Source organism: Peromyscus leucopus, chromosome 12, assembly GCF_004664715.2.
Source record: "Peromyscus leucopus breed LL Stock chromosome 12, UCI_PerLeu_2.1, whole genome shotgun sequence".
Taxonomy (NCBI): domain Eukaryota; kingdom Metazoa; phylum Chordata; class Mammalia; order Rodentia; family Cricetidae; genus Peromyscus; species Peromyscus leucopus.
Genome location: NC_051073.1, coordinates 66,426,727 through 66,454,376, shown reverse-complemented (window position 1 = coordinate 66,454,376; position 27,650 = coordinate 66,426,727). Strand labels below are relative to the sequence as shown.

The 27,650-nt window shown below is 42.5% G+C and overlaps 1 protein-coding gene across 6 annotated transcripts in view; it reads right to left on the bottom strand.

The window, feature by feature from the left end:
* The window catches only part of Atp13a4 (ATPase 13A4), a 126,818-nt gene that overhangs the window by 51,775 nt on the left and 47,393 nt on the right, over positions 1-27,650 (bottom strand). For 5 of the 6 annotated variants that reach the window (XM_037209804.1, XM_037209806.1, XM_037209805.1 and 2 more), the window contains 7 exons: positions 23,478-23,651; positions 13,768-13,914; positions 9,939-10,009; positions 9,773-9,853; positions 8,399-8,468; positions 6,799-6,933; positions 4,246-4,315 (listed from right to left, as the gene is read on the bottom strand). In XM_037209804.1, coding sequence (XP_037065699.1) covers positions 4,246-4,315; positions 6,799-6,933; positions 8,399-8,468; positions 9,773-9,853; positions 9,939-10,009; positions 13,768-13,914; positions 23,478-23,651 — 748 coding nt within the window. Of the gene's footprint in view, positions 1-4,245; positions 4,316-6,798; positions 6,934-8,398; positions 8,469-9,772; positions 9,854-9,938; positions 10,010-13,767; positions 13,915-23,477; positions 23,652-27,650 lie in introns of those variants that run through there. The other variant, XM_037209807.1, reaches the window with a different exon arrangement.

The window sequence follows — 27,650 nt, the reverse complement described above, 5'->3', positions numbered from 1 at the left end:
TATGCTTTGGAAAAATGCCTATGAGCAAAGGCTTACATTGTAAGAATGAGATACCGAACACTCTGGCTGAGCACTCTCAGTAAATGCATGCTGGGGATAAGTAGAGAATGAACAAATATTTACTTTTGATAATATTTATAATAGCATCGAAACTCTGAAATACTTAAGAATAAATCTGAGAAAGAATGTGTAAGGTTCACACACTAACAACTGCAAATTACCTAAGAGGGGAATCTAAGGAGACCTAAAGAAATCTACATCTCTGCAGAAAATATCCAGAGCTGTAAATAGGTTCATTTTCTACCATTGACCTACAGACTTAACACAACACCAATCAAAATCTCATCACAGTTTAAAGAAATAAACAATTAAAGAAATTGTTTTCCAAGTCATTTTGAAAAAGAAGAGTCTGTATTTGTTACTATATCTTCTCATTTCTACAACAAAATATTTGACAATAATCAACTTGAGGAAGAGTTAAGAGTCCAAGAAAATACAGTCCAACATGAAGAGGAACTCATGGTGGTGGGAACCAGAGACAGCTGGTCACAGTGCATCCACAGTCAGGAAGCAAAGAGATGAATACTAGTGTTCAGCTGGCTTACTCCTTTTTATTCAGCTGAGGACCCCAGCCTGTGGAACAGTGCCACCCACGGTTAAGGTTGGACAACACACCTCAATTAACTTAAGATAATCTTTCACAGACATGCTCAAAGACTAAATTAATGAGATAATCCCTTACAGACTTGACGCATGGGTGACTTTAGATCTTGTCAAGTTAACAATAATAGTAATCATCACAAACCATCTCTTATCAACTTGTCACTCCAACAATTTTAAATCATAACACTCCAACAATTTTAAATCATAACACTCCACTCTTATCACTTATAAGTTTCCTTTTTAGCTCATAATGTGATATACTTCCAGTTTTTCTCTAAAAGTCCCCCAAGTCTTTAACAATTTAACAGTTCCAATGCCATTCAAAAGCCCATAGTTCAAGTCTTTCTAAAGCATAAGACAAACTCATGACTGTGAACCTTTAAAACATTAATTTTTTAGTTACAAGTTGCATACCTTTATCATTTAATGTCACACCATAAACCAGTGGTTCGCAACCTTCCTAATTCTGTGACCCCCTTAATATAGTTCCTCATGTGGTGGTGACCCCCAACCATAAAATTATCTCATTGCTACTTCATAATTGTAATTTTGCTACTGTTATGATTTTTAATGTAAATATATGGTATTCAGGATATCTGATATGTGACCCCTGTGAAAAAGTCATTCGAATCCCAAATGGGTCATGACCCACAGGTTGGGAACCACTGCCATAAACATTCTAATTCCAAAGAGAAGAATGGAGCCTTAGGAAGGAATGCTTAAAGCAATGCATGATCTAAATGCAGCAGAACAAATGCCAAATCCTACAGCTCCATATGCAGCATCTGGGGCTCATAATGTAATCATATGGGTTCCACAGGGCTTGAGTAAGCCCACTCCTCGACTTCTGCCACTTACAGCATACACAGCCTCTTTCTTAGGTCAGCTCTACTCCACACCTGCAACTTTCCCCATCAGATGAACCATGGGGAACTTTTAATTAGGCAGTTGATTTATAGGAGCAGGGATTCCTGTTCGCTGCATCCTCAATTTCGACTCTCTTTTTTCAAATAAGCCATCATTTCAAGTTTCAACCTTTGAGGAATGGGGTCTTGCCACCAGGGTACATTTCTTATTACCCAATGTAGAACAAAATACTTCTCTTTAATTATTACAGCCTCTTTTTCAGTATGTACTGTGGCTCCAAAGTTCAATTTGGTCAAGCTCTCTGCCTCCCCAACTAACTGCACATTTTCACATTCTTCTGCCCAAATTTCTGCTCCTTTTCACTGTAGACCTGGATAAGTTCAGGAAAGGGTAGCCATGAAACAGCCAATGAATACTTTACTGTTGATAAATACCCTCCAACTAACTAATTAGTCCATTATGTTTGAATTCAATTTCACTCAAGTTCTCCAGACATGGGCAAAATGAAACAAGATTCTTGACCAAAATATCACATGAATGACCACAGCCCAATTTCTGATGGAGTCCTAGTTCCTCTCTGAAACCTCATGAGCACAGGCAACTACTGTCTGTTTCTCTCGGCTTTTCTTGTCTTCTAGGTTTCCATCAGAATGGCACATTAAGCTCTGTTTCCAACATGCTAGGACTTTCCTCCCTGAAAGTACCAGACTCTTCCATATTGTAGGCACAAAATAATCCCAAAGGCCTAAGACTGACATGGTCACATTATCAGAGCAACATCACCTTGCGGTCCTAATTTTCTGTATTATTTACTTTTCTCCTTGTTGTGATAAACAACTCAAAGGGGAAAGATTTATTTCAGCTTACAGGTTGAGAGAATACAGTCCAACCATGAAAGAAGTCTGGCAGCTTGAGACAGCTGGCCACATTGCATCTAGTCAGAAGAAGAAAGAAGCGGAAAACTAGTGTTCAGTTTGTTTTCTCCTTTTTACTCAGTCTGGGGCCTCAGAGTCATGCCACCCACTGTCCAAGTGAGTCATCTCACCCCAGTTAGCATAATAAAGATAATTGTCCACAGGCATACTGAGAGGCTAGCTTGATCTTCATAATTACTCATAGGTGCATCCAGAAGTTCATCTCCATGGTGATTCTAGACCATTCCAAATTAACAATCCATATTAACCCTGGAGGGGGGCATGATACATCAAAGTAGCACTGAAAGAGAATTAAACTGAAGCACTAACATGACTTATTCAGATCATATTATCAATGACATCATGTGGCCGTGGCAGGACAGTGAGAGAACAAAACATGGAGTTCACAAAATGGTCCACCTTCATAGACAACAGGTGCTTAGCAAAGATCTATAGGCAACATGCTAGTACAGAATCAATCTTCTTAAACAACTGGCATCAGAGTACTTAAATACCTGATGGAGAAAAGTGAACTTCAGTCTAAAACAGATGCAAAGCAGATGGTGAAAACACAATGTAGAACTTAAGCTTAAAACTATATAGAGAAGCTCAGTGACCTTAAAATTTGCAAAGATGCCTTAGAAATTAGACTAGAAATATAATCCTTAAAGGAAGAGGCTCATTAGCTGGACTTTAAAATGTAAAAGCATTTGCCCTTTAAAAGATGCTGTGAAGAAAACGATAAGATATATCATAGACTGAGAGGAGATGTCTGATAACATTTAATAATATGACAATCTGCTTAACAAAAGACACAAATTGATACTTCAAAAAAGGCATTCGAGTCACAAATAAACCCTTGAAAAGATCTTCAGGGCCATTAACCATTGGAGAAATGCAAATTAAAGTAATAAGATACTTTATTTTATTCCATAATTTAAAGTGGCTAAAATTACATAGATTGGCCACACTGAGAGGGGGCAAGAATGTGGAACTGAGACTGTCATACACAGCAGGTAGGAATGGGAATGCTACAATCATTTTGGAAAACAATTCATTAGTTTCTTAAAATGTTGAGCATCTACCCCGGGGTTAACTGCTCTGTAACTAGGTACATACAAGGGATGATAGAGTATGCCTATGAAAGGACCCACACCTGACTGTTCACAGCATTGTGGTTTGTAACAAAAAAAAAAGTGAGATAACTCAAATATCATCCACAGGTGAATTAAACGAATGTATGTATACCCATCTAATGGCATACTTTAGGAAATAAAAAAGAATGTACAATGGATACTCTTAACAAAAGCAGATGAATCGTTGTGAACTTTGTTCTCCTCTTGCCAAACTAACCCAAAATATATTATAAAAGACAAAAGAATGTGTTTTATGTACAATTCTAAATAGGGATGTTAACCTATAGCAACAGAATGCAGATAAATGACTACTGTGTATGAGGGAGGCAAAGGGGGAGGAAGGACAAATGGACTCAAGACAACTGTAGGCAACAAGTCATCCTGTCTGCTTGATGATGTCCATACTTTTGTGAGTATACACACATGTCAAAATCTACTGAATTGTGTACCTTACAGATATATTTGGTTTGCCATGCAAATTCAACCTCTATGAAATGGGTTTCCTTCTTATGGTGAAAAGATCTCAGATTCCTCTTTCTTATAAGCAGATGTATAAGAACAATGTACATGCAGATGAGTTGGTGGGAGCAATCAGAAAACAGAAACCAAGTCACTTTCTGATTGCCTGTGGATATAACATGTAGGTATAAAACAGCGTAACTTACCTTTTCTCTCACATACAGAGACTGTGATGCTATTATGTGATTCAACAAGATGGTGTAGTTTTACAGACTGCTGCAAAGAGAAGGAAAACAGACAACATTTATCTGTGTAAGTGTAGACCCCGGGTATTGCTCAGCATGGAGCTAGCCCTCTGTAAACATGGGAGGGCTTTAGGCTGCCAGCTAGAGATGCTGGGTAGGAATAGAGTCTTCCCACTGGTGGTTTTTTTGTGATAAATGAACTACATTGAGAGTTAATCAAGACAAACAGACAAAAACAAATGTTTTATTCCACATTTAATAGGAAAGCATTGTGTAAATGACCTTATGACTGATTAAGTTTTCCAATCATTTCAGGTTTTCATTTTTCATCCTACTATTATTATTTGAGACACTTCCTAAGGGGACAGGCTTACAAGGCTCCACCTCTCCCAGGAGGATTGTGGGGAGTTAATGGTGTGCTGGGAAAGAGTATAGTTTTCTTCAGTGGTACAGTCACTGGTAAGTTGACCATGCTCCAGAAAATAACTCCTAATCCATGCTTATGCGGGCAAGCCTAAGTGAAGTCAGTGGGTCACACACACACACCATCATCAGAGCAGAGGAGGGCCTTGTTGGACGAAGGGTTTCAGTGGGATGGGGGAAGAATGAGAGAAGGCAATAGGGGAGAGAGATTACAATGACCAGAATCACATACATATGGAAAATTTTTAAAAGACACTCTCTGAATTATTTTTAAATCTGATAACTATGCCCTAAGAATGTTTAGTACAGTAGGATAAGGCCAAAAAGTGTTACACTACTAAGTCATCCTTTCATTCATGTGGGCATTCACTCAACCAACATTTAATAAGCAGCCCTTTATATTCCTAAGGCTATGTTAAGAAACAAGATAGAATGGAAAACAACAGAAATATGAATCTTATTGTCAAATTTACTTAAAGATATATATTCAAAATATGCATTTAAATATATTTGCAGATCTTCGCCATATAGTCAAATAGATAAATATATTTACAAACAATAAGCTATACACACGTTTCTATGTAATGTAAGTCACTACAGATGTAAAGTATGGAAAACCATATATATAAAGACTCTCACTGTAGCTTTGCTTTAGTAGCAGAAGACTAAAAACCACCTAAGACTCTATCAGTCGCCAAAATAGTCAGCACACAGTTATAAAATGACATCAGTTCTGAAGAAAGTATGTGTCAATATGGAACAATATTAAAGATATATTCGGTTAAAATGCAATTGCAAAATAGTGCATGTGGCATACTTTCGTGCTGAAAAACGTGTGTGTGTGTGTGTGTGTGTGTGTGTGTGTGTGTGTGTGTGTGTGTATGTATGTAATATTGCTGAAGTGTAAAGAACATCTGGCCCCAGTAAGTCCTAAAAGTCCAGCTTGGACACTGGTGATTCTTTCCATGGAAAGGGATCCTATTTTCATTTACTGTGTTACTCTATCTTAATTTTTTTTAACATACCCATATATTGTTCCTTGTACAAGAGAAAATGACTAGCTAAGTTTAAATGTCTTTTTTTTTTAATTTCACTTCAGATTACCTATAGGCTTTAGGATTATATTGATGCCCTTAACAAATGTTGTTTAGATGGAAGCATGAAAGGAGAAATCGTGTCAGCATGTAAAGAGTGAAAGAAAGAAGGTGTTCAGATCATGAGCATGTGCGTAAAGAGATGAGATTTTTATTAAAAGAAAGAAGGAAGCTACAGCAGTAACTGAAGATGGGTGCAGAGTACAGAGAAAATGGTCCTTTGTTGGAGGTTTGTGTTTAAGTCTGACGAAGCTGGAGAATGTTAAACACAGATAAACTCTTGGGAAGGTGCAGAGAGGAGAGTCAATTATGGATTGCATGAACACCCCCAAAAAGGTAAGAGCAGGTGTCTGGGGCACAGATGATGATCTCTTAGGCATGTCCTCCACTGTGATGAGAGGGAAGGGAAGCCGGGGCTACGGAGAATGGAGCATTTGGCAATAGATTGTAGGGAGATGAGCAAATTTCATACTAGGCTTCCATCGGCTTTGTGAAATAACTTGTGAGATTGTTTTGCTGAGAAAGCAACGATGAAAAGACAAGCATCTCTGAAGAGGGACGGTTTGAAATGTATTCTCATAGTGTGGGAGAAGACTTTGATGAGAGGTGTATAGAAAACTTGCCAGGAAGAGGTTGGTACTTATGGATTCATAAATAATCGACTCATATCTGTTCCACATGGTTTTCTTCCAACAGTCCCTAGACCCCCCTGTTCCCCTGCTATAAGTATAAGGAAACTGAAGTGGTGAACTAGAACTTTGGTAGATGAACACCAAACAAACAAAAAGATCAAGGACTTCATATTAACACAGGTCCCTCCATCTTCCCAAGGACTGGGATGTACAGGAAGTCCACTTCCTGTCACCCTCTGGACAGTGGCAGTTCTGCTGTGTGTTCATGAACATGATCTTGTTTCACACAGATGGGGCCACGCTATTTCAAGATTCTTGTCTAAGAGCAAGCCAGGGAAGTCAAGCGCAGGACCCAGGGGACTCACCTGTCTGAGATCGTACACGGTCAGAGCTATGGAAATGACAGACATGAGGATGATGGCCAGAGCATACTCTTTGTAATCTTCACTGAACCACAGACAGACACTGAAGAGTTGAAAGATGTAAAATGGATTTAGAACCTGTTAGCAGACATAAAGACAGGAAGACAAGAATGGCGTTTGGGCTTCACATGTGGCTGTTCATTGGCTTGTTTTCCTAATCAGCACTGTGACCTAAATCACCCCACGAGATATGCTATTGTTCTTGTTCTATGTAATCAGAAGTCTCTGTGTGCTGGACAATGTGCTGAATCTTTTCATTTCTTTCCCACAATTACCTCATTAACCAGAAGTTATTACTTATCTCTATTATGAAGATAAGGACATGGAGCCTCAGATCTTGAGAAATTTGCTCAAGGTCACACAGCTATGACTGTCATGGAGCCAAAAATCTAAATCCTTAAAGCGTTCTGACCCCGGAGCACTTATTTTAATCACTGCTACACTTAGCAATCCACCAAGTTGTGCTTCGCATGTCATTGTGCTAAGCCACAAAGTAATCGATGAAGAGTAGATGTTATCGTCCTCCGTTTATACTCCCTGGACTTGAGAAAGGTGACACACTTGGGTTTACAGAATTAAGCTACTTGGTCTGTTGTCCACTCTATGACAAAATAGCTGCCACATATAATGCCTTAAAGAACTTTTCACTGATGGGTTGATGGAAAGCTAGGCTGCATTTTTCCATAAGTGGCGAGAGAAGATGACATGGCAGGCTGTAGCCACACATCTGGTTCACTGGGGGGGGGAGGGGAGGACAGACGTCAACATCAATGGCTGTAGTCCTGCTTGACTTAAAAATATGTTGTGCCTTCTCTCAGCTTCGCTGTAGTTACTCACAGGAACAGGAATCCCAGCTTCGGGCGAGGGAGGCAGCCCACAGAACCTTTCTCAACCAATATGCTTGGTCTTCTGTCATTCGCAAACATGTTCAGAAATATCAAGAAAGTATCTCGAATTTAGGAAGCCTTTTTAAGGCAAAGATGAATGGAGATGGAATATCAGAAAGACACAGAGGACTGTTGTATGGTTTCAAAATAATAAATCCCACAATAAAAGCACAAGAGAACATTTTTTATCTTACTAAATGATGGTTAAGTCATTCTTTCCCCTCATACACATTGAGATCAGAAGACCTCAGAGAGGCTAAACAAATATGGTTTCCTCCCTACAGTTTTGAATGTTGAGGTAATTGCATATGTTGTCTAAGAAAAAATTTTTTCCTAAAATAAATGTGATTTCACTTTCACAGAATTGAAATGGGATAAGCAGCATAGTGTTTTAAGAAAGGGGGAAAGCCCAGCATTCATCTGAGTCTTCAGATAAGAAGTGGACACATGAGAGTCACAGTCTGCCTTGTAGAGTACAGTGTGCCCAAAGAGCTTGAAGGAAAAGAACACGCAGTGTATCCAGAAAGCAGGGTTGGCATTCTCTTAAAGAAGCTCATAAATTGTAGTCACTTATTAACAAGTTGGATCCCCAGCTGGCCAGAGCAAACATTCATCATTTTCTACCCAATGTCCAGGCAAAGTCCTGAAGAAATTACCTCCTTGATGAGCAATTTCCAGATAGGTGTGACTTCAACATCAATAGCATTAGGTCCACATATTAACCTCCTGCAAGGAGAGACCACAATTTACTCGGTCACAGCAATGAAAGAAATCTCACCCCCTGCACATTTAGAGAAAAGGTATACTCTATATTCCTTTTCTTATTTCCCAGGTCAATCGAAGTATCTCTTGTTACATAACGCACCCATGTGTCTCAAAGTAACTGAAGAGTATGAGGGGTCCCAGGAGCAAAAGCAGTAAACCAGATTATGTTGCTTCCATTGAACTACACTCCCTGAAGTCTAAATATTTCCCTAAGTGGTACTTTTGATATGTAATATTACCTACTTTCTCTCAAATGCTTTCAGAACTCATATGATCTCAACTCTCTCTCCTCCACTGTTCCATGGAAATGGAATGGGGAGATCATGAAGGTAGAATATTTTTAGTGACGGGGAAATACCATACCTATTGTTTATGCTCATATTCAGGAGTTCTGTGAGGCTGAATATTTGTTTTAATGTGAGCAGAAAAGTCCTTGATTCTCAGAAAGAGCTCAACATGCAGAATTATACATCCTACTAACTGAAAATCCAGAGTTGTGTTGCTTTGATTATGCAGAGACACGGTACTTTATGAATACTTTTCCTATGGAGATTACTAACCATTCTCTGTGCCTTCCATTTAGACCCTCAGATAAAACAACTTGGCAAAAGCATTGGCACTAATCAATCAACAACACATTTGTGGTAAGGCAGCGTAAATATTCAGAAACCAAAAAAAAAACCCTTAAAAACAAAAAAAAAAAAAAAAAACAACTTGGCATGGACTATCATCCTCCATTTTTTGTGTAAACACGTATAATTTCAGTAATCTCATTAAAACAAGACTCTGCTTCAGTAGGGGTAAGGGACCTACTGCGATTTCTGCATTGCTTACAAGCATGCAGGATAAAATGAGGCTGCAATGGGCACCCTCTCTTCCAAAAGACTAGGAGATATGTGAGCTCCTACACCTGCATGACTTATCAATCACTATACAGATTATGTGGCTCGTAGTCCCCACTGTGTGTGTGTGGTGACATGATGTGTGTGTGTGTGTGTGTGTGTGTGTGTGTGTGTGTGTGTCCATTTTTGTTCAAGCCATGAAATCTCTCTCAGCCTCACACTTCACATCTCTTCTGTTGAATTGGTGGTCATACCTGTTATACCCCCTGACTCCATTAAAAAAAAAAAATTGCTCTGAAGATATATGAGGTCATGCACAGGACACACCTTTTCTGCTCTTACTGAATCAAGACCATGTGCTGGGCTACCTGGCTAACCAATCTCAGCCCTTTGGAGCTAGTACAGACACCGTGCATGTAGTACCTGATCTCCTGTTCTTCTGATGTTAGACCCAGTCCAAACTTTTGATGAATCTTTGCAGAACTGAGCCAGTCTTCCAGGGAGCTAAAACAATACAAAGAATCCAGTGGCAGTGATGTTTGCGAGACAATGCCTGTGTTCTTTGGAGACACTTGCTGAAGCAACTTACCCAATTTTCTGAAACTGTCCTTCTAAATTATTCCAAACATATCTTATTTTCTGCACTTTTATGTATCTCACCTACAAAAAAGAAAAAAAAAATGTATTACAAGAGTCTCCAGTTTGAAGATCGGAGCACACACAGCAACTCGAGGGCTAAAAGACATTTCTGAAAGAAGCAAATTTAGAGATGCTCCTCAGAATGTTTTCTTTTTCTAACTCTCCATCCTGTTCTCCTCCACTACACAAACAGCATTTTGATTAGCAGTCATCGCCTGGTCAGCATGTTTCACCATACTGATAAATATGTGAATAAATGAAACCCAGTCTCCACAATTCACTACTATGCAAACTAATGAGGAAAAAAAATTACAAAATAAAAGTTACGTTTCATAGTCCAATAGATATGACAAAGAAACATATTTAATAAATATATAATATGATATTATATATAAATATAAATAATGAAGTTAAAATGCTGCAGAAAGAGAGAAAAGACAGGTGGCTGAAGGCATCATGGAAGAGCGAGCATCAGAACTGCAATGTTAAAGAGTGGGAAGAATCTTGGTCCAATGGAGACTGAAGAGAGCAGGTCAACGGGACCGCATGCCAGTTAGTCGAAAGGCAAGAGGCAAGAGAATGGTCCTGTTTGACTGTAGAATGAAGAGTAAGGCTGGGGAGGTAAACTAAGGCTACATGATGGGCAGTCCAGATGCTAGAGTAAGTTAGAGACATTCTGGCCTCGCAGATGATGGGTTTGTAGAGCAGCCTACGGAAGACTTGATGAAGAGAGCAAGGCAGCTACAAGGAGAGAGGAGCTTGTGGCAGCCAAGTATACTCCGGGGAGTAGGGCTCCGAGGGTGTCGGCAGAGGGAAGGAAAAGAGGTGCCTCCTTGTGACCATTATTCTGATTCCCTTAAGCAATTTTTTTCATGTGATACAAATTCCAAGAACCGGAGACCTCAATAAGCACAAAGAGAAACTGTGGGGCTCCCAGTTTGCTGTGGAGCAATGGTTATCACCCCCAGAGTACTTGCTAGGACATCTAGAGAGCTTTAAGGAATATTGCTGCTTGGGTCCCACGGCCAAGATTTAATCTGTCTGCAGTGTGCTTTGAGCATAAATATTTTTCATTTTCCCCAGGTAATTCTAATGTGAGGCCAAAATTGAGGGATGCCATTTGAGGCTTCCTGTTTGGCTGTTCCTCTATTTGTGTCCTTGAGAACGTCAACTAACTTTCCCCGTGCCTCAGTTTCCCCAGGAATAAACTGAAGCATTTGACCAGATTAGGTCTAAGTTCCATTCAGCTCCTTTCTGTGTAGTCTACATTTATGAATGTTATAGTCAACTATCAGGTAAATTTTAAAGCTGGGGAAAGCCTCTAACTGGTGGGTAATAAAAGTATTCAATACATTTTTGTAAAATAAGTGACTGTTATGTAAAAAGCACATGTCAACTAGAAAATACAGTCCAAATCTCTAAATTCCAAAGCCTTACTGAATCATAATTCTATTCAATGATCATATAGCTTTCTCTCTCTCTCTCTCTCTCTCTCTCTCTCTCTCTCTCTCTCTCTCTCATTGGAAGTCAAGCAAAAGTGCTAAATGTTATAATTTGTAAAAATTCCAATGAGGTTTGTTACAAAAGAAACTATTTGAAAACATGTCTATTTCCAATTGATTTTCCATACGAAATTGGAGCAAATTGCCACTGGGAAAAATCTGTCCTTCATAAGCTGTCAAACACAGCGAGCAAAGAACATTTGAAAGTAACCAGTCCTGGGGCTTGTTAGCCCACACAGCCCAGGGTGGAACCTCCAGTTTCTTCCTTCACAACTTAAATTCCTTTTGAATGTCCCCTGTGGTTCTACTTAGTGCTCATCACACAGTATCTTCAGTCGCCCTCACCTTCCTGGAGAAGGTCAGGTGTTATTATCACCTTTGCTTTGCTCCTGACAATGGTTTTGATTATGCTGCTCTAGGGGCTGGAATCTTGGCTCCAGCATTTCAGGCTCTGTCCTCACAGGATATGATTCAAGCCAGCCTCGGAATAAATCTGAAAGTCCCATGACTTTAGGATTCAAAGAGCTCAAAGTGACGATTGCCTGTGTTTTTAATTCCACAAATGTGATGATCTGTGTTAAAAACGTTTTAAGAGACGAACTGTGGGTAGGAAGAGTGCCCCGACACACACTGGGTTCACATCAAACCAGATTGGAAAGCAGACACCATAATAGATAAGAAAAAAAAAAAATACCCACGAACCAAGCCTGCAGCAAGCGAAATGAAGAAGTGACTGGTAAGTTTAGCCTCAGGCTGTAAAATGGAATGGCCGGCGATCTTTGGACAATTTCTAAAAGTCCATGATGGACCTTTGAAGCACCTTTGAGACTGTCCCACCAGCAGCTTCTCTGCCTGGACCTTGTCTCCTTCATCACCCTCAGAATTTCTAGATGCTGGCAAAGGACAACAGGCATGGCTTTGGCAGGTGAGTTTCCTTATTTGCCCATTTTCTAGTACTTCACCCCAGGAGAAGCTAGGACATGGGGCATCTGCTGTGGGTGATTTTCAGGTTTCTGCTCGGGAGTCAGAATAGTTAGCTCCCCCACCTATTGGCTCTTAACTTCTTTGGAATGTCTAAGATTGTCTTCCTTTTTGCTGGCAGTCCTACAACATAGTCCCCCGGGCTCCTCTTCATCAATGTTTGAAAACCTGCCTCCAATTTTTTGAAGACCCTAAATGACTGTCACCTTGGGATGCTCTTTCCACTGTCACCAATGTCATCACGGCTGCACTTAACACTCTAACACTAATGGAAGTTTCCAACTTTATTATGAATATTGACTGTTATAGTCCGCAAATCGCCTTAATCTTTGACTCTGTATGTGAGGTTCATAGCAGCCCCGATAAAAAGGCAGAAAGAGAATTATGACTTTCATTTTCTAAATTGGAAACTTAAGACTGGAGGAGGCAGTAGCTAGCAAACCTCCTATATACTAACATGATAAAGACATCAAGACTGGATATCAAAACTCTCCGTTTCGGGACCTCTGCCCTTACTTGAATTCTGTTTATTTGGGGATTTCTTCATTTGCCTTATGGGTTATTAAAGGTGCTAATATTTCAGGGCAGTAAAAACCCTGCGGCCACGTGCAAGGCTGACCTGGGAAGCCTCATTCTCAGCTAGAAAGCCACCTCACAGATGAGGCGCTGCTCCCAGGAGGAGACTGACATCTTGTGTATGTTTATGTTGGCAGTTCAAGACAGCTGGCTGATGGCAATTGACAGTAGAGAGGTACCCGGCAACTGACTGTTTTCATTTCAAAACCTCGACCTTAGTTCCGAAGGCTAATTTAAACAGCTATCTGTATGGGTATAACTGCAAAAGAAAACATTCTGCCTCCTAAAAGTATGTTTTAAAATGAATGTTAACTAGTCAGAGCCCAGGCAGTCCACATTTAACGAGACAAAGGGGAGTAACCCCAACACATTCGGACACCATGGTTCAAACTGAGGTCTTCTGTAGAAATAAGCAAATTCCTTGGTATATCCATCAAGGGTTACCTTCACTAGCCTTGTTACACACATTATAAAATAGGAATGATGCTTTAAGAGTAGCCTGTAGCGCACACCTCCCACAGAAGACCTGGATTCCATTCCTAGGGCCCACATCAGCGCTCACAACTATCTGTAACCCCAATTCTAAGATATTCAACGGCCACTTTTGAACTCCATCTGCACACACATTACACACATATGTACATGCAAGCAAACACTCACACACATGAAATAAACAATTCTTTAATTCTCTAGCATCTCAGAGACTGTACGTTTACTTACCTTTAGATCTGGCTTTCGTATGGCTCTGTTTATGATGTATTCCTCATCTGTAATGAGAGGGTGGTCAGGAGTGAGACCAGACGTTCTGCTCAGTGCTGACAAGGAGATCCACATTACCTTTTTCCAAGAATAAATTTTGAATTCATCCTGGGGAATAGACATCAAAACCCCCAGGAAGTTAAGAGAAGTCATCAGGCTAAAATTCATCCTGCAAAATATCATTTTGTATAATATTGTGAGTTATGAAGCTAATGAACATTCTAGATGGAAATGTATATCATTAAAAGGTGACACACAAAGCCTTCGGGTCTTGAGAGACAAAGATTTGTGGTCATTTATTGAGGAATCTGAACAGAAATCCAAGGCACTAACACAGAGACCAAAGCCAGAGAGGAAGAGTCACATTCTCAGACGAGACAAAGAGAGAGAGTTTGCCATGACCTTTCAGTCCAGCTGGCAATTTTAGTGAAGAAAACAAACCTCATGTATTTCAAGGGACTGTATGTTCCTATGAGCATGAGGAAATCTAATGAATGGAACCACCCCTATGTTTCAAGACTGAACTCAAAACCTGCTTTTCCTTGAACAGTCTCACTGACACACCCCTTCAAGAGAAAACAAAACAATTTCTAAAGTCATCACAGTGACTTTGGAAGGTTCTCCAGTCTCATAGTTCTCCTAGATCACACTGAAGTAAGAAACAAGGTTTCTTGACTGTAAGCTGGCCTTGGTGTGGTGTTCTGAGACCCTGCTCAATGAGAGCACAGTGAAAAGCTGAAGAACACTGGCCCCATGCATCAATTGTGCCCAGAGGTAACTGACCTATTCAGACAGGTGGGATTGAAGAAGCATGACCCTAAATGAAATCATTTCCTCTGCAGTTGACTGACGTATTCCTCATAGAATGAAAGTAGGCATACAAGCTTGGGGAATGGGTATCACATAGCTCCCTTGGAGACTGGTGTGACCCTAAGAGCAACTGCTATCTGAAAGATAAATAGGCACCCACTTGATGTCTGATAAACCTTGGGGGCTAAGAGTAATGATGATGATGGAAGTCTAACCCAGAAAGTTAATGACTGGGAATATAGATCAGAGCTGAGGTTCATCCTCACCACACACACACACACACACACACACACACACACACACACACACACACACTTGCCTTGAAGATACCTGAGTTAATTGAATTATGCAAGAGGTAGCAAGAAGAAGCTGCAGTAGTTGTACCTGGGTTTGGTCTAATTGTTATCTCGAAGAGAAAACTCCTCTTTCCTGCTATTCCCTGGGTCAGGAGCACACTCCCTCACTCCTCTCCTTGGTAGTCACATAGCTAGAGCCTAACTGTTCTTCAAGGTCCAGCTCAAAGGTTCACATCTTGGTAACCATCCTGATTTCTCTGAGTGAGCTTTCCTCTACATTGTCAGCGTAACTCAAGATCCTTGCCCCCCTCTGTCCTCCATCCACCTATCAACATGGGGAAGTAGATTCAAGGGTGGCAGCATTAGGAAGGTTGAGAGCCACTGGTCTAGAAGGTCTGAGCTTTTGATACCTCAGTCTCGTTAAACAGGTTTACATCTTTGCAACAAAAGAATTAACCTGATCAATCTTTGAACCTCAAAGAGCAGATTTACAAACCATTGAAGAATGACTCCCAGAAGTTGAAAGTACAGAGAAGACTTGTGTTTGACCTGAGCAGACAAATCGAAGAAGCAGCATTTTTTTTTAATTCCTGTAAACTCATCCTTTTGAGCCAGGAAATACCACTTTAACTTTGATAAGTAAATAAATGAAGTGGAGTCTGTTCCTTATCATACTTCAGACTTTTCCTAAAACCACTTCAACTCTTGGAGTTTAAAAGCAATATAATTGCTCTCCAGTTAAGGCCAGTCCTATGACGTCTGTGATATAAGAGTTTGTCCCCCACACACAAAATGTGCTTCTGAGCTTGCCTTAAGATCAAAAGTAATCCGATCTAAAGGTCCAAAGAGACATTAAAAACAGAGGACTTTTCTTAGAGGTGAGTTCAGTACAGTATAAAATAGTGACCTCTACTGCTTGGGTGTTTATGATAGACTTGTCTCATCTTCCCAATGATACTGAGCTCAAAGAGCTGGCATTAGCTGGAACTTTGGTTTTAGTCAGAAAGTGTATGGAGAATGCACTGTGTATTGGAAGAATCATAGACTGACCAGTTCTGCCAGGACACATTGACCAAAAAGGACGAGGAGGAACAAAGAACCAAGTTAAATGACAAAGGGGTCTGTGTGAAAGGAAAGGGGAGGAGAAGGAGTGGGGAGGAAGAGAGGGGGAGGAGAAGGAGGAGATGGGGAGGAGGAGAAGAGGGGAAGGAGGAGAAAAAGGAGAGGGAGGATGAGGAGGGAGAGGAAGAGGAGGAGAAGGGGAAGGAGAAGGAGGAGAGGGGGAGGAGAAGGGGAAGGAGGAGAGGGGGAGGAGGAAGAAAAGGAGGAGGGGGAGAGGAAAAGAGGGGAGGAAGGGGGAAGGGGAGGAGGGGGAGGATGAGGAGGGGAGGAAGGGGAAGGGGAGGAGGGGGGGGGGAGGGGAGGAAAAAGAGGGGAGGAAGGGGGAAAGGGAGGAGGGGGGAGGAAAAGAGGGGAGGAAGGGAGAAAGGGAGGAGGGGGAGGAAAAGAGGGAGGGAGGGGAAAAGGGGGGAGGAGGGGGAGGAGGAGAGGGGAAAGGAAACCCAGAACAGCCCAGCGAGTCTTTGGGGTTTTGCTGGGAGTTTGGGCTTGTTTGTTGTTTTTGAAGTGGACAGCATGTCTTGGGTAAACTAATCCTCCGCAATCTCTGGAGTGGCAGGCACCAAGAGTTAGCTCGTGGGCATGCCTGCTGCCGGCAGGCTCCTCGCTAGCACTCCAAAGACACGCACCGCCCTGTTTAGTCTACACAAGGAGGAGAAACTGTGGAGGCCTCGCTGTCCTGCAGAGGCAGTGAAGAAAGTGTTAAGTACCTTCGAGTTATGGAATAAATCACACACACACCAAAGTCACATGCTGAAACCCTAGTTTCCAGTCTCTTTGGAGATGGGGCCTGGAGGGGGCGATTAAGGTTAACTGAGGTCACAGGTGGCACACAACTCCGGTAAGCATGATGTCATATGTGATAAGGGAAAGAAGCAGAAGTGTGAGGAACCAGAAAAGGCTAGGTGAGGAGGTGAGGACGTGACAAGGCCCCACCAGAAACCAGCCCCGCTGATGGCCCTGTGTTCCAAAGATTAAGGCCTTGAAGCTGTTTGTCAACATTTGGTCATTTCTCAGAGGCCAGCTCTGTCTATTTCAGGCTGGCTGCTAGTGAAATGGAGACTGGATCTCAGGAGAGGGAATCAAGATGCTGTACCCTCCTGCCTTCCCACACAGCTTTTTACTTTTGTATCTGGAACCAAAATATGAGTGGGAACCATAAGATTATTTATTATCGATTCAATTCCATTTATTTAATTTAATACAGTACTGGGCACCTGCTGTGGCCGTGTGCCACAGGTACTATAAAGGATGAAAAGCAAGCCCTGACCTCTCTCTTCACACAGTTTATAATCCAACAAAAGGAAAGACATCATAAGAGCATAGATTGTCAGAGAAATTAAAGAAAGACCTACGCCTCAGAGAATCAGAAGGCTCAGGTTCAAGCTCTTGCCCACATGGGTTCTTCTATGTGGATCACTCCCCATGTGTCTGTCCCCGTCGGCCACCATCACTTCTTGACTCCTATTTTTAGACCTCAGAGAGTCCTTCCTAGATTTTACCTGGTTGTGCCTCTATTATGTAATCCTGCTGTGACCACGAGTTTTTCCTTATTAACCTTCTCAGTAGTTCCGTATTCATTTGTGGGGTAATCTGATGAACTCCATGCATCCTGTCTTTATTTGTCAATGTGGACTCCCCTGCCAAATGCCTGCCCCTGAGCTAGGCCTGCCGCCCACAACAACTGATGCTCCCAGAGTTTATGTAGGAAAGAAAAATGAATAGAGAGGCTCCTGTTGCCTCATCTCTGAAATGCAGATGATAATGACTGTTTTCCAGGGTTGTTATGACAATTAGAATAACCACAGTAGAATTCTATACAAGCTGGAAAGTGGATAGTCTATTAATACAGAGTAGATTCCATACCAGCATGACAGTCAGAAATGAAAACAGAGAGGAGGAGAGGCAATAATTGCCTCCAGAACTGGACAATAAAGACGATAAAGACATACAGGAGAAGGTGGTACAGCGTTGAAGAATGAGGGCGTTTCGGTAAGTGAGATGGAACACCCCCTTTCTAGGCTCTACCCAGGGCGAGGGCGTCTCGCTAGAATGTCTCTTAAGAAGGGCAGGATTTCCATCTGTCTGGTCACCGCCTAGGTCTGTTTGGAGCTTGGTAAACACTTACTGAATGACCAAATGAACGGATGAGCAAACAAATACTTGAGTGGTTCTCTGAGAAACTTCATGGGTGAGAGCAGAGAAAAAAACCAAGGGTTGTGCTGGAGTGGGAAGTGTGGGCTCTGAGAGACCACCTTTCGGAGCAGGAAGGGGACAGAGGGGGTCTGTAAGTAAAAGCAGCACTACTTACAGACAGCCCTGCTGGACCTGTAGCCCTCAAGATGGCATTTGCATGGCTGCTTTGTGGAATTTCTGAGATTGGCGCTAAAGCCTCTGGCCTTGCCTCCGTTCACTGGAACATCACAATGAGGTGCCTTGATCTAGGCCTCATATCTAAGCATCACAAAGCTCTCCTCTGCGGATCAGGGGGCTGTGACGACATGTGACACACAATGACAATGAAGGGGAAAGTGTGTCTGTAATTATAACAACGATATGGAAATCACCAGGAGCACTTAATTCACGGCCCCGATGAATGTAAATCATGTTATTTGCATAGAAATGAAGCAACACTGCAGAAATGGGTTAAAATTCACAAATAGATAAATGATGAATCAAATGCATTTTAAAATTTATGAAATAAGATTGTAATTACACTCATCTTTTGGAAAAAAAGATAAAAATCTCATGCTTAGCACTGCTTAATAAGAAAAAAAGAGCTGAAAATAAGCTGAATACGGAGAATTTCCAGCGAGCACATCATGGCTTTTTATGTAGAGAAATGACTAGTTAATCAGTATCTGTGATAATAAACTGTAATCTTACCGGCTTGAGATTGATGATAAATACCAAGCACTGATTTTTTAATAAGACGAAGAACAGATACACAATGCATTTTCGGGTAGGAGTCACTCCGTCCTCTTAATGGAAACTTGTTAGAGTCTAGCTATTGCAATATAATTCAAACAAAATCTTTTAAGTTGTCGTTTTAATGCAATAACCTAGCAGTAGACTTTTAAACTATTGATGCTGAAAGCATCTTTTCCTCTAAGTCTCAGATAGTTCGAATGTTGGAAATAATTGAGTTCTTGTCTAATTACATAAAGACCAATTTAGAAGCTCATTTATTTGGAGAGTCTCTGGCATAGCAAATCCATTTCAAATGACACATAAGAGCAGGTAATTAAAAATTAAAGTTGAAATCAAGATGGAAAAGGCAAGACTGGAGGGAGTTGAGGCATCTCTGATTAGTTCTGGAGGGCCAGGGGGAGGGGCTTGATAGAGTCTCGTGATTGAAAGAAAGGACTCCATGATGGGTGTGGCTCCCAGACCTACCGGTAAAGTGCTGGCTCTTTCCAGGGTATATCCATTTGCAAACACAACTACAGAAAAACTAAAAGAGACCACCTGGCTGGTGAGAGATAGGTCTCTAGACTCCTAGTACCAGAACATCTAGGCCCGCTGGATGATGAAGAAAGTACACATTCAGATGAGCAGATGTGCCCTGACAATAGTAAGCTCTTGTGAACAGAAAGCTTCTGAGGGTTCAGGAACAACACACACACACACACACACAAACACACACACACACTGGCTTGGATGATCTACTTCACAGTTTGTAAATGGTTTCACTAGCCCCATTTTACAAATGGAATAATCAAGGTTCTGAAAACCTGGTAACAAACTTCCAGAGCTAGGACTGGAAGTCTGGCTTTTGACAGCAAATCCCACAAGGTCCCATGAGCCCATGCACAGGCACCTTCTGGCTGTTACTTGTTACTGCTCTTCTGTAGCCTGAAGGCTTCTGACTACACTCTTCCTCCTCGCTGTTTCTTTTAGCCTGTTTGCCCCTCCATTACCTTCACTTTCCTAGTTACATTTTCTGTTTCCTTGCCCATTTCCTCTTATTTCCATCTGTGTCCTGGGCCTGTGAGCAGCATGGGGGGGGAGGGGCAAAGGCTGACCAGCCAAGAGTCCTTCAGAGCTATAGGCAGAGAGCTCCTCCACTTCTGGGGCTCTGCTCCTAACGCAGCAAGAACGTTGCTATCTGGGAGCCAGTTTGGTGCCATGTAGAGTTAAATTCCTTTCATGCTACAGGATCAGCCTTATGGGTTCACACAGAATGATGTCCTAATAAAAGGATCCTGAGCTGGGTATGTACCATGGTGGTGGAATACTAGCTGACCACATGCAAGGCACTGGGCTTATCCTCACCACCATTAAAAAAAGGAACCCCAAGACTCTTAACAGTCAAATGTGCTGCTCTTCTCTCTTGCTGCATAGATAAAATACTTATCTATAAAGATTAGCACAAACAAAAATGTGTTACACTCCCATAAGAGCAATGGTTCTGTGTCCCCCAATAATATATTGTGTCCCCCAATATATTGTATACCCTAATAACTCTCTGACTCTTTTTGCCTCCCACGGGCTTGCCTCACCCAGCCTTGATATGAGAGTTTGTGCCTTGTCTTATTGTAACTTGTTATGCCGTGTTTGATTGACACCCCAGGAGGCCTGCTGTTTTCTGAGGGGAAACAGAAGAGGAGTGGATCAGGGGTAGGGGAGGAGAGGAGAAGGAGGGCTGGAAGGAGGAAAGGGAGGAGAAAAGAAGGTAGGGATGTATTGTATGAGAGAGGAACACATTTTTCAAAGGAACCCCAAATGGTAGTTTTTCATGAATATGCAAGGCCCCTCATTCAGTGGCCCAGAAAATACAACTGCCTTGGTGAGACACTCAGGCTATGTACAGGAAGTCCACTTCTAACATCTGGCTAAATCTGGATTTTTTTCCCTCTTCATATTGTGTACACATTTATGGCTAAGTAATAGATCAAATATCCTGGTCTCTATTCCTCTCCCAATGAACAAGTGAACTGATAGATACTAGTTCTGACTATAGCAATTTTTTTTCTCACTGTTTGTCCTTTGCCGAAAGGTCTCACAACACCTGAAGGCTTCTTAAAGACACACATTCTTGGGTTGAGACCCAAATTCAGTAGCCTGGCAACTCTGAGGGGTTGGGGGTTGGAGCTTGCAATCTGTTTCCGCAGGCCCCCTAGCTCACTCTGATGCCAGGTGAGATTGGAACAGAAGTGGTCTAAGTGCTGTGTAGTGGGAGCAGGCCTGGATGAGGGCCTAGGCTACCGAGGACTTCGTCCTGTCTCCCTTTCGATGACCTTAGGTACGTCTGCCATGTTTCTGGGGCTCGGCTTTCTAATCCATCAAATGCCCAGTGGTAAGTGCCTGGCGCTTTTCTCTCCTCAACATTCTGCAAGTCTTCATGGCGCGAGCCTTGAGGCAAAGCTCCAGTTTAGTACCAAGTAGTCCTACTTACCACACAACAGCCTCTGGACCTCTTCAAGTCTAGAAGTTTATTCTTCGAGAATATCTAGCTAGAGTATAGTCGAACCTGAGAGCTGGTCCCTAAGCTACTGCTCATGTATCATGTAGTGATTTGAAGGCACCAGGATCCAGTTAAAGGACGGGGCTGGTTTCTATAACACAAGCCAACAAGGACAAACTTGGTTGGACTCCCAGGTTAATGAAAGGTTAGCTCAAGCTGTGTTGGATAGCAGGATTCAGTGTGGCATGTTCGGGTGTTTTCGTTTTGTTTTGTTGGTTTCATTAGGAGGCGGGGAGCTGTTTGATTCTGACTGACCAGCTGTCAAATGTGCTGCTCTTCTCTTGCTGCATAGATAAAATATTTATCTAGAAAGATTGGCACGAATAAAAATGTGTTACACTCCCATAAGAGCAGTGGTTCTCTGTGGTGATATATTGTGCCCCCCCAAAATATTGTGCACCCTAATAAACTTATCTGGGGATCAGAGAACAGAGCCAGCCACTAAATTAGACATAGAGGCCCAGCAGTGGTGGCACACACTTTTAATCCTATCACTCGAGAGGCAGAGATCTGTCTGGATTTGTGAGTTCAAGGCCACACTCGGAACAGAATCAGGCGTGGTGGAACACACCTTTAAAGCCAGCACTTGAAATCTCATGTCTTTGCTTGGGAAAGACACAGGCCTTTAATCCCAGGAAGTGATGACTGGAGGCAAAAAGTTATATAAGGTATGAGAACCAGAAACTAGAGGCTTTTAGCAACAGTTCAACTGAGAACCTCAGGGGTAAGGACTCAGAGGCTTTCAGTCTAAGGATTCGTAGAAACAGGATCGGCTGAGGAGTTGGTGAGGTGAGGTTGGCTGTGGCTTGTTCTGTCTCTCTGATCTTTCTGTTTTCACCCTAGTATCCGGCCGCAAGTTTTTTCCATTAATAAGACCTTTTAAGATTCATGTTACAGTTCTCAACCTGTGGGTAGCAAACCTTTGGAAGTCTAATGATCTTTTCACAGGGGTCACATATCAGGCATCCTGCATAGCAGGTATTTACATTACAGTTCCTAACAGTAGCAAAATTACAGTGATGAAGTATCAATGAAAACAATTATGGTTGGGGGCTCACCCCACACAAAGAACTCTATTAAAGGGTGGCAGCATTTGGAAGGTTGAGAACCACTACAAAAGAAGTTGACTTATCAAAATTGGTTGTTGCCACAGGTCATTTGTGCCAATGCCTTGTTAGAATAACAGGATTAGTCAGGAAAGAACCCTCCAAGAGACTGTCACTTCATTCCCTCAATAGGAGTATCATGTCCACCTATCAGTCACCCAGTACAGATGCTGGAACTGGGAGTGTATCAGTTAACATATAAGCTCCCCTTCTGGACCTGGCTTTCCTGCAGGAGGCGGGGTTGGGAGTGGGGGTGGAAGATGATACATGTGGTCTCAGTGCCATGAGTGCCACAAGGAAGTGACATGAAGCTAAGCTGGGAGAGCCTCACCTGATGCCACAGCCTTGAAATAGCAGATGGGCGATGACCTCAGTGACAAAATGGTTGCATTTTATGCCCTAGTGTTTCTGCAGATCAGGACACAAGCATATCAAAATCTATGGTTCTCCCATCAGTACAGGGAGACAGCAGCTTCCTCGGTGGGATGCTCCTCATCTCTCAAACTCCCTTATCCCTTTTCCAGAGTCATTGCTGTGGAGGCTAGAAGCATTTATGTACCAGGCTTAAAGTCAAGGGTTGGTAGGAATTTAGAATCAGTGGCTTGTAGTCTTGACTTAACTACTCTACATTACCCACTACTTCAGCAATCAACATGTTTATGTTGACTCTAACATTTGCTAAAGTCGCAATTTTAGAGGGACTACCCTGTGAAGTAATTATCCTTAAGAAGTCCTATTGTAGACAAATTTCTGAGTTCTGGACAGGTATACAGTGATGGAGGAGCCTACCCATGTACCACCTGCCTGGGAGACAACTTACAACCCAGTGTCCAAAAAACGGGACACCATCTACAAAAACAGATGTATACTTACAGTTGTCTTCAGCAACACCACATCTGCTTCTTGCAGGGAACATGGGACACAGTTTGCCCACACATGCCAAGCTGGTCTCCAGTAAAACACCAAAGGGAGGATTCCGAGAGAGAAGATGGATCCAATGAGACAGAGAGCTTTCCTACAGCGTTGAGTCTGATAGCCAAATATTTCCTGAAATGGAACAGAAAGGATTCCAAGTGTTGGTCAAACTTGGAACAAACACTACTTTTAGGGATGAAATGGAGGTAGGGAGTGAACGGTCTGGTGAGGGAAGACAGGCATGGGGGAAGAGAGAGTAGAAAGAATGAGGTCAGATTCCTGACCAAGAAGTTTCAGACGTGATTCCTGACCTCCAAGAAGGAACCTGTTAGTCAGGAAAGGCAATGTCCAATCACCAAGCTACCCTGGGCTACACATTATCCTGGGTGCTCAAAGATATGATCTTAAGTACCCCAGTCACCCCTACTCCTGTGTCATTCCTAAAATGAGATAATACTCCCCTCATTGAACAAATAATACAAAGGAACTCAAGGATATACTGTCTTGTCCAAAGCCACACATCTGGAAGCTCTGGGGCTAAGTCTTGGGCAAGCCCAAGTCTGTCAGCTACCACACCTAGAATTTGGTTCACAATTGTTATAAGCATGAGCACAGCCATGTGACAAGCTGTGGATACTAGCTGATGACAGTAGCCACATGATACCAATGACTCCAGGTTAGCAACCTCAAGAGTGGTTGAAGCAGGAAACAGGCCTTGAATTTAGAGCAGTATTTAATAAAGGAATTTGACCACAGGGGATTAGTGGCCAACTTGCTTTGTGGTTCTGCTGTTTGCTCTGACTCCCTTGTTCAATAACAAAAGAATTTTCTACCCAAAAGGAAATGCCGTGGAGATCATTTGGTTGTTAAGCAGCTCTTCCATGCTGTGAAGGATGATTACTCCACCCTGAAAAATACACATTGAAAGAGTCTCATCTCTGATATTTGATAATCTAGACAAACTTCCTTTTGAGAACCATCTGGGGCAGAATAGAAAAGCACTTCTAGCGAGTGGCCTTGGACCCACAACTGTATACCACAAAGTCAAGGTAGAACTCATGCTTGTTACAATGGCTGAAATGGAGAGGGAGTGAGTGTGCTGGGTAAAAGCACAACAGGACTGACTGAGGCACTTCATTTTCAGAAATCAGTGTTGCCCTTTGCTAGGCGTGTGAATATTAGTAAGCTATGCAATCCCTTTGTCACGCCCCCAAAATGGGACAGTGCTAGCACAAAGTTACTGTAGGGTGGAAACAACTGAACATGTGTAAGTCTACATCCGAATCTCGCCTGCTGCTGCTGCTAATGGTGGTGGTGGTGGTGGTGACGTTGATGATGCTCCTGCTAGCATTTCTATGACTTGGTCCCATAGCCCCAACACAGACACGAAAATCTAAGCCCTGAATTCCTAGTGATAACCACTGTGCTTTTGCTAGTCTGTGTCTTAAGGTAACAACTGCACTGAACATCTGCGGGGCGTTTACCCACCAACCTCACAGTTCCCTGGAATTTTCTTGAGTGCGAGCAGCAGGAAATATTAGATAAAAGGATTTAAAGTGTGGAGATAAACAGAAAGAATTACAGGATAGCCTCGAGAGGGCCTGGAACCTATTCCAACAGGCTCTGACTGCCTCTGCCCTAAGGCATTTATAGAAACACCAACGGGTGGAGCAACAGACCTCCCCCCCAGCAGAGCCAAGAACAAACCATCTCAGACACCTGCACTCAGTCCTGTGGACCTAATTATCCTCTCTATGAGGACCTGCTGGGTAAAGCCACAAGGAACCTGAAAACAGGCTCCAACAAACATCAAACTTGACATCACCAACTTCTCTATCTCGTGTGACAAAGACTACATCAACAGAGAAGGGTCTATGACTCTTAGCTGCAAGGTACTCCAGTGTGTAATTACTAGATTCCTTCCTAGCACACTAGTGTAGTCATGGGAGATGAAGGCCAACTTGCCACGTTATCCAATTCAGTATGACTTTTCTGAAATGCTCTTAACTCATTTTACAGGGTAGACATTTACCCTGACATGATACCTCTCTCTTGAAGCTCAAAGCTACTGCTTTCCAGCTGCCAAGACTGGACCAGCTCGGCTCCACATCCAACCTGCAGCCATGCTTATTAATCCCACTCTAACTGTTGTGCCTCCCTGAGTCCTTCCCATGTCCTCTCCTGGTCCACAGCTTTGCATAGATCAACTTCTACTCCCCAGTCTCGTCATTCTATCACTTTCTAAAAGTAGTATTTAGATGTTTTCTTCTATCGGCAGGGGAGCCCCTTGTCATTTTTATGAGTTACTCTGTGCCAATGTGCCAACCTCTCTGTTAGTGTTTGAAAGTGTCCTCGTGTTCATCATCAAGAGAGAGTAAGCAGAAATTAGTATCTTCCTTCTCTAGTTAAGAAAGCTCAAGTTCAAAGTTATAATATATATTTTTTTTTACCTGTAACTAATAATTACTGAGATCACACTGCTGCAGCTAACAATTCTTGGGCATCTTCAAGTCTCTCTCTAAGTACTTTATATACATCCTCTTACACAGGTGAAAAAAATTAAATATATTTCCCAAGGCACAAAACCCAGCGTAACTCAAAACTGACTCTGCAACACACAGAAAATAGGGTGAGCTGCTGTTTCTAATCGGTCCCTTCTTTCTCTATCCTTAATTTCAGTTTGACTTAATGTAACAAGTTTGTTAAGTGTTATCCAAATAGCAGACATGTGGACCATGACAGATGTGAATCAATGTCTCTAGTCTATAGACACTCACTAGGTTACAGGGGGAAAGAGACTGAACTGTAAGGTTAAGCAAAGAGCAACGGAGAGATCCACAGCGGGTGGCCAAACCCCTTATCATCCAAATGCGGTCCTGGGCCCTGTCGTTAGTGCCATCACTAATCCCAGAATAACAGGAGTAGACAGTGACGCTGGCAAGCCAACCCCATCCATCTCTCTTAGGCCACCCTGGACCCCCTCTGGAGGACACTGCCACTTCCCCGAGTGGCTCATGATCTGTGATACACTGTTAAATTTTCTGTAGAAAGGGTCAATGCTGTGGGATGGTCTGTATGTCAAATCTGTTGCTCTGATTGGTCAATAAATAAAACACTGATTGGCCAGTGGCCAGGCAGGAGGAAGTATAGGCGGGACACGGAGAAGAATTCTGGGAAGTGGAAGGCTGAGTCAGAGACACTGCCAGCCGCCACCATGACAAGCCGCATGTGAAGACACCGGTAAGCCACAAGTCACGTGGCAAGGTATAGATTGATGGAAATGGATTAATTTAAGCTGTAAGAACAGTTAGCAAGAAGCCTGCCACGGCCATACAGTTTGTAAGCAAAATAAGTCTCGGTGTTTACTTGGTTGGGTCTGAGCGGCTGTGGGACTGGTGGGGGACAGAGATTTGTCCTTACTGTGGGCCAGGCAGGAAAACTCTAGCTACAGGTCAAAAATTGTGCACAAGGCATGTTCAATTGTTGCTTGTTGAAATAAGTTAATTTCACTGACTTGAAGTGAATCTTGTCTGGCCAGCGCTGTTGACAGGCACGGGTGTAAAGGTTAGCATGGAACCATCAATGTCACCTGGTACCAGTTTGCTTCTTATGTTATGGAGTGTCTGCCATATCTCTGGATATGCTTGAAGCAGTTATTCTGTCCCCCTGCCCCCCCTGTTCCCCAACTGCTGTCACCTCCCACAGAAAGAGATTGAGCCAAAAACTGACATTAGAAAAATGCCCAAAGAATGCTATACAATAATCAACTCATGGAAGGCTCCAGGCATCACACAACAGCACTGCATTGCTCTCCTTATCTTCCCACCCATGCACTCTTCCTCACAGAAACACAGAAACGCATACACACACCTCACGGGGGCAAGACCCTCTTCTAGAAGGTTCATGAGGCCACCTCAAGCTGGTCGTCTGGAGTTCACCCTCAGAAACATAATCTGTGGGCCTGACAGGTCGATGCAGAATTTGTGATGACACAAAAACATGAAGGTGTAAGTGAGAGTGACATCTGGAGCAGGCCAGTGGCTATCTCCAAAGAATCTTCCCCGTGTGGTGCCATCCTGTAAGGCCCCAACAAGTCCTCAGGGTAGCCCTCAGCCTAGGAGTCCCAGGACC